The 14,389-nt window shown below is 35.8% G+C and overlaps 1 protein-coding gene across 1 annotated transcript; it reads right to left on the bottom strand.

Moving 5' to 3' along the window:
* Positions 1-474: 474 nt before the first annotated feature.
* On the bottom strand, positions 475-11,043 carry LOC114481324 (terminal uridylyltransferase 7-like). The gene is made up of 22 exons (XM_028476043.1): positions 11,015-11,043; positions 10,347-10,524; positions 10,175-10,263; positions 7,587-7,638; positions 7,389-7,458; positions 6,435-6,561; positions 6,238-6,357; positions 6,006-6,125; positions 5,370-5,547; positions 4,609-5,267; positions 4,375-4,525; positions 3,785-3,871; positions 3,580-3,680; positions 3,420-3,468; positions 2,486-2,589; positions 2,308-2,397; positions 2,099-2,212; positions 1,560-1,637; positions 1,299-1,476; positions 864-911; positions 686-777; positions 475-594 (listed from the first exon to the last, which is right to left on the bottom strand). The coding sequence occupies exons 2-22, from the start codon at positions 10,519-10,521 to the stop codon at positions 475-477; spliced, it is 2,802 nt and encodes a 933-aa protein (XP_028331844.1). The 5' UTR covers positions 10,522-10,524; positions 11,015-11,043.
* Positions 11,044-14,389: the final 3,346 nt, after the last annotated feature.

Raw genomic sequence — 14,389 nt, 5'->3', positions numbered from 1 at the left:
ATAAACAAAAATGAATTTCATTTTTTTTTTTAGCAAAAATTCTATCCTTGCAGTACCTGAGCAAAAACGAAAACATCCCAGTGTCACAGTGTGTGTGTGTGTGTGTGTGTGTGTGTGTGTGTGTGTGTGTGTGTGTGTGTGTGTGTGTGTGTGTGTGTGTATTAAATGTAAATGCTGGTACAAACCTGGGAAGTTTCTGTTTAGCTCACAGTTCTTCTTGATGTGGTTATTTGAGCCACAGAGGAAGCAGCATCGAGTGTCCACTGCATCATTTTTCCTCCAGTGTTTATTCCTGAATCTGAACTGACCCTGGTTTCCACCCTCAGGTGAATCCATCACGTAACGAAAACGCTCAAATCTCTTTTCAGAGTCCATTTTTTGCCAGGAGCTGAGTAAAAAAATAGAAAAAAACCCCAATAATTTTTAACAACCAAGATGATCAATTTTTACTTAAATTTGCACCAGGTGGTGGTCCTACTTTCTACGCAGGGGACACTCCCTCAAGAAGTGGCCAATCCGGCCACAAATGTGGCAGCAGCGATCGTTGGGAGCAGATTCGCCTTCAGTTAAAAGTTGAGGATCCAAGAAATATTCCTGAGATGAATGCAGAGATCAGAATTCATACAACTATTTAAAAAACAGTTTCAGACATTATTAAAAGTGTGCTTGTACAATGGTTACAAACCATGTGATTGGGGTACTCAGGAGGAAAGCTTTTGACTGGTGTGCCAAACACCTTCCTGCCATTGATGAAAGCCTTCATGATGAAATTAGCCACTAGTGAAAGGAGAAAAGAAAAACACGTGAACATGAGAACAAAATAAATAAATTAATAAATAAATAGGGGAAAAAATAAATCCTACTTTTCCTCGATACGCCAACGCCCAAATTATGATTCAAGTCAAATGGATCTGTGAAGGGAAACATAAACAAGATGAATAAACAATTTATTAGCTTTGCATCAATCGATGGACTAAAGTACCATGTTTTCTGGTGTATAGGACACTATGTTTAAAATTTACTGACAGTCACCCCTACAGCAGAATGACTGAACTTAACAACTCAGATCGCAAACAGCCAATAGTAATGCTTAAAACAGCTCATGGGATCGCCCTGTTGGTAAAAAGATCTCTGATTGGCTGGCATTTACAGGGCCAGGAGAAGGAGAAGAGATTCACTGTCCACTCAGAACACTTTGGATTACAATATGCTCAAAGATGATTATGAATTTTTGAACAAAAAACATCAAAAAAATATTACGTATTGCAGCTTTAACAATGCAAGCCAAACAATCTGACCTTCGATGCATATCGGTTTGGTCGACCACTGCTTTCTGAAGGTGGTGATACGAGCTCGCTGTCGCACGCACACGATGTGCTCCCTGAAGTCAAATTCTTCAGTGTAGAAGCGAAGCAGGCCGAGCCACAGCTCCCCCACAGTCTCAGTGTTCTTACCACACATGGGCCAGCGACTGGGCTGCAGGTGATCATCAATAACAGCGTGTTAACTAAACACAGTGAGACAATGTCTTATTACCAATCACTAAACTAAATACTCACAAGGTTTTTTAGGTCATCAAAGAAATACACATTCCAGCCATCAACTAGGACTTGTGGCTTCTTCTCTCCATCATAGATCTGAAACAAATGATAAAAATAAGAGAATTGACTTCTAAATGTCTCCTAGATGAATCTGCTAGTGAGAGAGTTAAGAAAATACTATTAAATCACTTTTAATCAAAATATTAGATACTGTTTCGCATAATTAAATAGAAATTGGTCAAAAAATCTAGGAAATTTAAAGCGAAGATTCTGTTGGGATTTTTTATCACTTATTGCTTGGATATTGTTGGTTTCTTATATTTTACGTATACGTAGAAATGCAAACAAACTAGGGAACAATAATGTTGAAATTACTTGTTTTACCAAATAAAATCTGTGGCCCACTTGAGATCAAAATGCTACGTATTTGGCCCCTGAACTAAAACGAGTTTGACACCACTGTTCTATATCATTGCGAGGAGTCAAAAATTGTTGGATAAAGCTGCAACATTGACTTTCTATGAGTTTTTCTGTTTTAAGAAGCAGGTCATTTTCACCTCCTGGAGCACAGGGATAACTGGAGGGTTCCTCTGTTGGAGGAAGAACAGCACCATGAGAGTGTAGGCATAGGACGAAAGACTTCCACGTGAAGCCTCCCCGATGTCACACATCTGTAACAGAACAAACACAATAACACTACTCTTTAGGGACAGGAAACACCATTTGATTTGAATGCCTTGGCCGTGGTTTTGAAGACAATGCTGACCTTGGCAAACACCTTCATGACGTAACATAGAACCTTGACTCTTCTGTCGATGGCAGCGTACGAGGCGAGCATACGTGTGTTGTGAAGGGCCTGAAAAAGAGAACAAGGCTTTACCCAAAAACAAGACAAAGTGTAATCCAGTGGTTTGTATTTATTGACATAGGGAAAAAAGTCCTACCAGTGTGTTGTAAAAGCTGATGTCTCCCTCTAAGCCACTCTGCACGTGGCAGAACTTCAGAATGGGCACTTTAGCTGTTGTGATGGCTGTTATGTTCTCCAGTTCTAATAAAAAAAAAAAACACATGTGGAAACACGTTTAGTGAAAATCATTTGTAAGATTTGTTGCATTTATTAACAAAGTAACAACAAAACTGTTTCAATTTTAGAGAAATGTCACATCTGTAGGGGTTAATCAGCCTAATTTCCTGATTGAATTCTGATTATTAAAGTTTTGATTTAACTAAAAACCTTTTTTCTACTAATAATAATTATCAGCTCTTCAAGATGGCGCCGCGTATGGCTGCTTCGGTGTGTTTGTTTGCATCATTTTGTCGTAAATTCCGTGTACTTGAATATATCCATCCTTTATATTTATTATTATTATAGCGTTTCTGGTTTGTTTTTTTATTTTTTGCACCATCCACCAAGTATGATTTCTTGTATTATCTTTTAAACTGTACTTGGCGAATAAAACTTTTTTGATTCTGATTATATTTTTGATTATTAACAAAAATTGATCAGTCAGCAGCTGAATTATTTGACTTCTCCATTTCCTCTCTACTCCAGTTTGATTATCCAAATAAGGACGACTCGCCTGTTTTTAATACAATCTGTAAAATGTAAATGATTGATCTTTAGAAATGTATCGATTCATAATCAATGATAAACGTGCAATTTATCAATTATCAAGTTGTTTCAACACCCCTACACAGCAACTATCAGAAACAGATTTATTTTCTTAAAAATCAAGTGTTGAAAGCAAACCTTTCTATTTGTGAATTTAGAACAGCCAACATTTTATAATATAAACAAAAACCTGACAGAAAAGCTGCCCCTGAACCAAAGTGTGCATAATACAGTCCTGTGTTTTCTTTACATCTGCTTTGTTTTACCTGAATATTTCCTCAGCATTCTCTCCAGCCTCACGATGACGTCAACGTCCTGTCATAAGAAAACATTTTTAGGTTCCACCAACATGATTAAATGCCTCTTAAAAATCATATATCCCTTCAAGTTTTCTTTAAAAATTGGTTGGTGATTTTACAAACTCACATCAACAGTTTCCTTCCCCTCCAGAACCATACAGATGTCAAGGTCACTCTGTCTGAAGCCAAAGCCATTTTTGGAAGACCCAAAGAGCTGTAGTTTAGCCTCTGTTTGTCAAAAAACAAAGCCAGAATTATAGACTCTTGTTTTGTAGATCATTTTAGTTTGAAAAGCCTTCATTGTTCTGAAGGGAAGTGTTGGTGTAACTTACCTGGAAACTGGTTCCTGATGAAAGTCTCAAGGTCTTTAAGGATGTACTCACGCACATAGGCTTCATGCTCAACAAGAGCAAAGTCAGCTAAAAAGAAGAGAATGTAAAATAAAATAATTCTCAAATTGTTGGCCAAAACAAACAAAACTTACTGATAAAGGTGTTTCAAGTATCATTTTATTTAAATTTTTTAACTTACAGTATACTTTTTAGTTAAACTAAAAACTTATTGTTTAACCCTTTTAAAATGTATTTGTTTCATGTAAGGACCCGTTTGCTGGTCGTTTATTAAATGAGAACATTTCACCAAAATAAACCTGATTGTGTCCAACATGACAATTAAATACAAACAAAATTAAACAAAAGAATTTATAAATATTATGATCACAAATACACTAATTTTCTGCCATTTCAGCACTTTGGTCAAATCTTTGCCACAAATTAAATGTTAAAATTTCCAAAAATGCTTACTTATCATTTGATTTTTGGTCAACAAAACAAGAGTTTTAATGAGAAGTGTTATGTTTTTGGTGTTGCTGAGCATTTATCCATTTATTTATGAGCAGCTGACTTTGAAGAAAAATACTCACCGAAACACTGCTCACAAACTTTGTTGATCATTTGGAGGAACTTTGGAGTCATGGAGGGAAAAGGGTTGAGCTGTCCGTTCTTTAAATCATCAGGACAGTCTTTCTTCTGATGGCCATCACATTTGCACAAGCCGCACACCACCATGTGTGTCTAAATGATAAAGAAAAGGTAAAATAATCTATGATCCTATAAAATAATTTCATCCAATCACTGAGACGTGATGTGGCGTTTACCTTTCCTGCAGTGAAAGCCTGTCTTGAGAACCTATAAACATATCTGCTTCGTTTGCCGCTCTTGTTTTTGTTTTCATTTGATGTGTTTGTAGGATGTGTCTCATCCTCATCCAACGAGCCAGGTGTGTCCACATCTAGACCCTCGTCATCTGACAAAAGCTCGTCCCCAGAAACCTGATCCCCAATTAAAACCTCTTCATCCTCCGTGGTGAAACTGTCCAAGTGGCTTCGACCCACGTCACTGAAAACCTCTTCAATCTGCACCTCATCCTGCTCCTCTGAGACACAGTTTCTACCCTGATCCAGTTCTCCTTTGTCGACATCATCGTTGGAGTCACTGAATTCTTCAACTTCCTCCTCAATGATACAATCAGAGTCTTCGGGCCCGTTTTCTAAAGCTTCAGGCTGACTTGTGAATTCAGGCTTGAGGCTGAGCAGGTCAAATTCAGGCTTGAGGCTGAGCAGGTAAAAGTCAAACAGGCCTGAAACATCTTCACCAGCATTTGCCCGCTGAGTGGGACCTTTCCCCATCTCTACATTGTGAGCATGAAGTGGAGAACCAAAGTACATGTATGTGGTTTTCAGGCAGTGCATGACGTAGTCGTACATTTGCTGGTTCTTCAAGGTGCGAGCTACGTTTCTCTTCACAGAAAATGGATCTGAAACAGACAAAATGACACAGACAGAGGAGTGAGTACAGGACATGCAAAAAAAAACACATACACACACACACCAAAAGGTTGGCGTCAAATTCCACTGACCTTCCACAGCGATTTGACTCTTTGGCCAATCTTTCATGGACTGAGAGAGCACGACACCAGTGCGCACGCTTATTACATTATCAGCAATGTTGAACTCAAGTGAATAGAAGCGAAGCATCTCAATCCAGAGAAGTCCAACGTCCACTGGTGGGTGTAGGGACTGAAATGCCAGTGGCACCTGAGAACAAACACACAACATATGAAGATAGTGATTCTCCCACAATTGAAGAATTGTCACTGTCTCTACAAATGTTAACTTTAAAATGATTTATTTTTAGTTTATACAGTTGGAAACAAAACTTTCCAACGTGGAACCAGATGAGTAAATATTACACTAATTGGGAAAAATTGATTGTGTATGTAAGTGAAAAGTAATCGTTGAGCCATTTATGTATAAACCGACTAGTATCCCGCTTTTTATTCTTTCATCACGATAAATTGTTGTTTTGTTTTGTAATCTTATCTTTTTATTCCTTCTATTTTATGTGTTTTTCTTATCTTGCTGTATTTTGTTTTTATTCATTTTCTGCATGTTAATCTCTCTAGGTCCTCTAAATTTCCCTACGGAGACAAATAAGTGTATTGTATCGTATCATGAATAAAGTAAAAAAAAAAAAAATGCATCTCCATCATTACCTTGCCCTCTGTCATCTGTGATGATCCATTGGTGGAAGGTGTATAGGCCCAGTGTATGAATCCATCCTTCACATGCGTGAGACTGAAGTCTGACAGTCTGCTGAGTGAAAACACCTTAATCTGAAGACAATCAATGGGTTTCATTAGAGGTCATTTAGATCAAGCTGATGAGGGCATTTTAAATTCATGTATATTAAATTTGATTTTCATGTTGGAAAAATGAGAAACCAACCTCCTGGTTGAGGTAGGTAGGCAGGAGAGACACTCTGCGTTTCTGTAGGAAGTAAATCACCAGCAGGGCGAACATATACGGGGCCAGGCCTCCTTCCTCCGCACGATCAATGTCACAGATCTAAATTGCAAAAAGAATCATTGTGATGTAAGCAAACAGAGAAACATGTTGGAATCACTTTTAATGAAAAGTCATACCTTGGCCCAGCGTCTGAAGCCCAGAACCAGTGGGAGGAGGAGAGGCTCCGTACGAACCATCTCAGAGAGATAACAGCTGGTTTGGAACGCATTTTCATTCCCAGCACTCACTTTACACACCAGACCACTGTACAAAAACATACATTACACAGATTCATAATTAATCACTGCTAATTGCATGTAGGATGATAACGTTTTAATAGCATCTTCTAAATGCTTTGATTTATGTCATTTATAAAGCCTCCGATTTTCTGTGATTGTGGAAAACAGAAAAAACACATGTTGAAACCAAGAAAGCAATTTTTTTTTTTCGTCTCTTGTTTTATTTAAAAGTTGGAAATGGGTAAACCCTAAAATAAAGAGATTCTGAAATGAAAAACCTGAGCCCCAACATTTACTAGCAAAATGTCAAATATTCCAGACACTCTAAGTCTAGGAAGACGGTGGTTTGTCGTTTTGGTTGGTCTTATAAATATGTTTTGATTGGTGTCTATCGTACGTATTATTTACTTTCAATTTACCGGTATTTGGAAAATTGTGTTCATTTTATTTATTCATGTATTCGTGTTTATATCTATGGGTGTGTGTGTGTATGTCTCCCTCTCTCTCTCTCTCTCTCTCTCTCTCTCTCTCTCTCTCTCTGTATATATATATATATATACTGTATATATATAAGTGTGTGCGTAAATTATAATTTTGTGTTTCTTTTTAATCTTATGGATATCCAATATTACAATATCTATTACTTTGCTTAGTTTAACACTATCGTTGCTATTATTCCTAAAACGACTATCATTGTTACGGTTATTATTATCAGCTCTTCTTTTGTTGTTTTTATGCACATCATTACTGTACCAAATGTGGAAATCTTTGTTCATTGAGTGCCAAAAATGTGTAATAAAAAATATTTTGAAAGAAATATATCTATATGCCAGACACTTGGAAGATACTAACCTCTGTTTGTCTTTGCAGACGACCACTGGCACAGTGGCATGAAAATCCCCCTCCACATCCACAAAGAGTCCTGTAGGGAAAAAAAGAACAAAAAAAAACAGGACATATTTGGTGTGAACTTTCAGTGAAAGTAAAGCTCTTCATTAAATTTATGGTAAAATAATGTATAATTAAAATATTGACTAGGAGGTCACTCACCGCTCACAGAGAGGCTGTTCTTGACCAACAAAAGTACATCTGGTAGGTTCATCTGTGAATACATTCCATTTAAAAGCCTTTACACAACATTAATACAATATAAAACAGGCAAATTACATGGTGAAATATACGTTAATGCTGCCATTTGATTGGATAACAAGGCAAGGCAAGGCAAGGCAAATTTATTTATATAGCGCATTTCATACTCAAGGCAACTCAATGTGCTTTACATGATAAAACATTCAATTGTTTAAAATCAATAAGAACATTTAAAATCATCAGTAAAATCATTTAAAATCATCAGTAAAATCAATTAAAATCATCAGTAAAATCATCATGACATCAACAACATGACAAAAAGTCTCTCTCTCAATCATACGCAGTAGAGAAAAAAAGTGCCTTTAACTTTGATTTAAAAATGTTCACATCAGATGCTGACTTCAGCTCTGCTGGCAGTTTGTTCCACTTCTTTGCAGCATAACAACTAAAAGCAGCATCACCATGTTTACTGTGAGCTCTGGGCTCCACTATCTGATCTGTGTCCATAGATCTGAGAGACCTGCTGGGTTCATACCTGACTAACATGTCACTGATGTATTCTGGACCAAACCCATTCACAGATTTATACACCAGCAGCAGAACTTTAAAGTCTATTCTGAGGCTGACTGGGAGCCAGTGTAAAGACTTTAAAACTGGAGTAATGTGTTCTGACCTCTTTGTTCTGGTTAAGACCCGAGCTGCAGCGTTCTGAACCAGCTGTAGCTGTTTGATGCTCTTTTGGGGGATTCCTGTCAGAAGACCATTACAATAGTCCAGTCTGCTGGATATAAAAGCATGGACCAGTTTCTCCTGATCTTTCTGAGCCATTAAACCTTTCACTCTGGAGATGTTCTTTAGGTGGTAGAAGGCTGTTTTTGTGATAGATTTGATCTGACTGCTGAATGTAAGATCTGAGTCAATCAGAACACCAAGGTTTTTGACTTGGTCTTTAGCTTTTAAAGATCGAGACTCAAGATAATTGCTGACAGCAGTCCTCTTTTCCTTGTTACCAAAGACAATCACCTCCATCTTGTCATGGTTTAGTTGAAGGAAGTTTTCACTCATCCAGCAGTTTATTTTTTCTAAACAGTCACACAACACCTCAATGGGACCATGGTCATCTGGGTTCAGTGATAGATATAGTTGTGTGTCATCTGCGTAGCTCTGATAATCAACCTTACAGTTCTGTAAAATTTGTCCTAAAGGAAGCATGTAAAGGCTAAACAGAAGGGGTCCAAGAACAGATCCCTGAGGAACCCCACAGGACATTGGTAATCTGTCAGATTCAAAGTTTCCAATGCTTACAAAATAGCTTCGCTCCTTCAAGTATGACTTAAACCATTGCATTACTTTTCCATTTAGTCCAACCCATGTTTGCAATCTGTGCAACAAAATTGTGTGATCTACAGTGTCAAATGCAGCACTTAGATCCAACAGAATGAGAACAGATACTTTTCCTGAATCAGTGTTCAACCTTATGTCATTGATCACTTTGATCAGAGCAGTTTCAGTGCTGTGATGAGAACGAAAACCTGACTGAAATTTATCAAATATTTTGTTGAATGTTAAGAATTGACTCAGTTGGTTGAAGACCACCTTCTCAATGATCTTGGCCATGAATGGAAGGTTGCTGATTGGTCTATAGTTAGCCAGTATAGAGGCATCCAGTGTTCTCTTTTTTAACAGAGGTTTCACAGCAGCTACTTTCAGGGATTTTGGTACGGTGCCTGATTGGAATGAGCAGTTAATTATCTGGCACAAATCAGTGACAATTGACTTTACAACAGTTTTAAAGAAGTTTGAGGGTATTGTGTCAAGGCAACACGTTGATGGATTCAGCTGCTGAACAGTCTCCTCTATTGTTTTTGGGTTCACTGTAATAAACTCTAACATTGTAGTTGACTCATCCCTCAGTGGTTGAAGCTGTTCAAGCTTTTTGTGATTTTGCTGGTTTGTTCTGATGGTTGACCTTATTGATTGTATTTTTTCATTGAAATATACAGCAAATTCATTGCATTTTTCAGCTGACAGTAATTCAGGGGCTATCTGATCTGGGGGGGTTGTGAGCTTTTCAATTACAGAAAACAACGTGCGAGAGTTGTTGACATTTTTGGCAATAATTTCAGAAAAGTATTGCTGCCTTGCTTTGAACAAGCCATCATTGAATTTTCGGAGACTTATTTTGTATAGTTCGAGATGAATTTGGAGTTTTGTTGATCTCCATTTACGCTCAGCTCTTCTACAGTCAGCTTTCAAATTCTGCATTATCTCAGTCCTCCTCCAAGGTGTTTTCTGTGTGTTTGGTTTTCTCTTAGTTTTGATTGGAGCCACCACATCTATGACATTACAGACTTTTCTATTATACTCATCCAGAAGATCAAAACAAAACAGATGTTTCAAGTGATATATTCCTACATTTCACACTTATTCTTCTTACCATTAGAGGTAAACCTACTTCAAATTAAATCTGGATCTTCTTCAACATACATTTGCTTAGAAACAATAAAGTAAATGTGTATATAGACACAATTTCACATTGCACCACTCACATGAGGTGGATACTGAATGTCAATATTGACGTCTGAATCCTTAAATCCAAATTTAGTGCGAGATGATCCATAGAGCCTGAGTTGGATTTCTACGGAGAAAAAGACACTGAATTATAACGGGAGAAAAGTAAGCTGACAGTAATTTCTGATGAGTCACTCCTAAGCATCTCACCAGGCAGGACGGAGATGAGGAAGTCTTGCATGACGGAGACGACACTTTGTCTCGTCTCAACATCCTGGTCATTTATACCGTGTTCCAGAACAACAGCCTCCAGTGCAGCACGGACTCCGTTAATCTGCTCTGCACTCGGAGGCTGCATCTCAGTCAGGATCTCCTGTTTTAACATCTCCTGTAACATAGAGTGTTTTCATCAGCAAATATATAAATATGTGATGTTGCAAAGAGTGCAGGTGTATAGAGACTTCTAAACCGTAGAAAATATAAAATATTCAATTTAAATACTGGCAATTGACTGACATCACTCGGCATTTACGGTTACTACTAAAGCTGCAACAACGAATCGATAAAAATAATTTATTAAAAGCATTGGAAACAGTGCAAAAAATGTCTTAAAAGTAGAAATAAAAAAGTGCAGAAAAGGCATTTATATTTTATGGCGAAGTGACAGAATTTGGAGCAAAAATGCATTAAATGGAGCAAAAACATGACAAGAAAAAGTGATGAAAATAGGTTAAAATAAGGCAAGTTCAGTTTAGTTGCAGGAAAATAAGCAAAAATGGGCTCCAATTGACCCCCTCCCAGTGTCTCCTGACCCCAAGATTGAGAACCCCTGGTCTAAATAATATTCATCAACCCGAGCAGCACCCTAAGAAGTTTACCTTTTTAAGGCTGTATATGCTCTCCTGCTTAAGTCACTGCTCTGCCTGGAGAAGTTCTAACTTTTCGTTGGGAGAGATTACGGCCTCTTCTGAAACAAAACCCTCCACAGGAGATTGGTTCTTGTTTTTGGTTTTTCTCCTAAAAAATGAAGAAAAAAAAAAGTTTACTAAACACTTCTCTTGCTATTCAAATTTGGAAAGGAACAAATGTTGTGTTGACTTTCTTTTTGGAGAACAAACACTTGATTATTGGATTCTGAAAAAAGACATTTTCGAAAGAAAAAACATAAACAGTGGAGTCCTTAATATAATTATAAAAACAATAACAAAATAGTATCTGTATGCTGTTTAAAAGATTAAATAAAATAGTGTATTATTTTATCATTTTATTATATTTCATTTTATCATCATTGATATAACGTATCAATATACTGCATATATATGATGAAGTAGAAAAAGTCCTCATGGCTAAATTTGAACTTAATAAATATTCTATTTTATTAAAACTCTGAAATTCTCCTCTCAAAAACTGAAAAAAGCCTAAACTTTCAATTTTGTCATCAGTGCTAGACCTTAAACGGTTATGCTACAAAGCCAGATTACCTCTTATCGCGCTAACTTCCGGGATTTAACCAGTGTGTGCTGTCCTATGAAGCTCGCTAACGTCTTACGGAGCTAAATCACCATGGTAACTTAGGCTGAACAACTAACCTGCTCGGGACCAGGTTTTGTTCTGACTAAGATCTTAGCAGGTCCTAAAGCCCTCATTCATATCTGATGGACTGATCTACAGTCAGCTGATGAAGCCTATGTCTCTGTATGTGCAGACGAGTGAAGTCATTTGTTCATTCATTCATAAGCTACAGTGAGGCTGACAGCATCAGCAGGAATATACTACAGCTCTCATCTCAGTGTGTGATAAATAGAGGTCCACCTGAATAGAAACACGTGCGTGCATTTATATTTTTTTTAATAGTTAACAATTAGATTTAGATTTAACATTGACATTATCATTGCATGCCAAAAGCAAATATCACAATTTTTTGTTGTAAATATGGTCAAAGGTAATGTAATTTTTTTTTTATTAAAATCTAAATGTTAAGTGTTTAAATATAAATCCAAATGTTATATTTCAATCTAAATCTAAATTAAAAAATGAAGCATTTAAGACAATAATAATAATAATATTGCATTGGATTTATATAGCGCTTTATTTTGGTGACTCAAAACGCTTTACATGGGATTATTCTTTCACACCACACTTAGTGGTGGTAAGCTACTATAGTAGCCACAGCTGCCCTGGGGCAGACTGACAGAAGCAAGGCTGCCATAGTGCACCATCGGCCCCTCCTACCACCACCAGCACTCACTCACACACTACATTCATACTAGGCAATGTGGATTTATTATTTAACATTTAGATTTAGATTTAACATTGGCATTGTAATTGTACAAGAAATCATAAGAATATCACAAATGTCGCTGTAAATGTGGTCTAAAGTAACAAAAAAAATCACATACATTTTTTAAAAATCTAAATGTTAAGTATTAAATCTAAATGTTACATTTGATTCTAAACGTTAAAGCTAAATCTAAATGTAAAAAAAAAACATTTAAAATTTAGATTGAATATTTAACATTTAGATTTAATATTTAACATTTAAGATTTGATATGACGTGATTTGACGTGAGTAGCTAGCTGAACAGTTAGCAAACAGCTAGTCCTGGCACAGTTTCTTCAACAGTTTCCATGTTTTTTTCTTCAAACTACATCACTAAATGATGAATATAGTACAGTCAGAAGTAAACAACGTTGACCGAGTGTGTTAAAGTACCTTATGGCGGCTATAGATGCGTCTCGGTGCTCAAAGCTGACTTGGACTGATCGCTACTCTTACAGATCCGCTGAAGGAAGGGTACACATTCAATTCACACTGTCCGTGTCTCAATGTTCTCTGCTCGTTCACGCCAGAAACAATCCACTGCCTGGTCTCACACGGATAAAACACGTACTTTGTTTGCTTTCATCTATTTGAAAATAAGGCTGACACAAGTCCACTGTTGTTGACCTTTTTACTGTTGTCATAGTTACTACTCACTCATAGAAATGTAATAACAATGATTTACCTCAACACATTTCAAATGTTTTCAATGAAATAATATTTAACTTAGCGTAGAGCTGCCAGAGGGAAATAAATACATATTTTACATCACTGTACGAACAATATAGTATATAGTACAAAAGTGATATTATATTGTACAAACATTAAACTTCTATTGTACGAACAATATACGTATATTGTATGGACAATAGTATTGTACAAACATGATAGAATATTATACTAACATTGTAATTTTTTACCAGAGTTACAGCAAAAATATAATTAATGTCAATGTTAAATCTAAATGTAAATGTTAAAATTAAGCATTGAAAATGTACATTTAATAAATAAATTTAACATTTTGCATTTATATTTATATTTAATATTCAACAATTAGATTTAACATTGACATTATCATTGCATGCCAAAAGCCAATATTACAATTTTTTGCTGTAAATATGGTCAAAGGTAATGTAATTTTTTTTTTTTTTTATTAAAATCTAAATGTTAAGTGTTTAAATATAAATCCAAATGTTATGTTTCAATCTAAATCTAGATTAAAAAAATAAGCATTTAAGATAATAATAATAATAATAATAATAATAATAATAATAATAATAATAATAATAATAATAATAATAATAATAATATTGCATTGGATTCATATAGCGCTTTATTTTGCTGACTCAAAACGCGTTACATGGGATTATTCTTTCACACCACACTTAGTGGTGGTAAGCTACTATAGTAGCCACAGCTGCCCTGGGGCAGACTGACAGAAGCAAGGCTGCCATCGGCCCCTCCTACCACCACCAGCACTCACTTACACACTACATTCATACTAGGCAATGTGGATTTATTATTTAACATTTAGATTTTGATTTAATATTGCTATTGTAATTGTACAAGAAATCATAAGAATATCACAAATGTTGCTGTAAATGTGGTCTAAAGTAACAAAAAATATCACATACATTTTTTAAAAATCTAAATGTTAAGTAATAAATCTAAATGTTACATTTGATTCTAAACGTTAAAGCTAAATCTAAATATTAAAAACAACATTTAAGATTTAGATTGAATATTTAACCTTTAGATTTAATATTTAACATTTAGATTTGATATTTAACATTTAGATTTAGATTTAACATTTAGATTTATTATTTAGATTTAGTTTTGACATTTAGATTTAAGATTGACATTGTATTTTTACGAAAAAATTAAATTTCACAAATCTGTAAATCTGGTCAGAAGTAACAAAAGAAACATTGAT

The sequence above is a fragment of the Gouania willdenowi genome, chromosome 19, assembly GCF_900634775.1.
Source record: "Gouania willdenowi chromosome 19, fGouWil2.1, whole genome shotgun sequence".
Taxonomy (NCBI): domain Eukaryota; kingdom Metazoa; phylum Chordata; class Actinopteri; order Blenniiformes; family Gobiesocidae; genus Gouania; species Gouania willdenowi.
Note: the sequence above shows the minus strand (reverse complement) of the source record. Positions and strands in the feature narration are given on the sequence as shown.

Excerpts from the sequence above, each read along its gene's own strand:
- LOC114481324 (XM_028476043.1), bottom strand. The coding sequence starts at position 10,521 with ATGTTAAAACAGGAGATCCTGACTGAGATGCAGCCTCCGAGTGCAGAG. Across the intron at positions 10,264-10,346 it reads CCTCATCTCCGTCCTGCCTG|AAATCCAACTCAGGCTCTAT; the intron begins GTGAGATGCTTA and ends TTTTCTCCGTAG. Across the intron at positions 2,398-2,485 it reads TCAGCTTTTACAACACACTG|GCCCTTCACAACACACGTAT; the intron begins GTAGGACTTTTT and ends TCTCTTTTTCAG.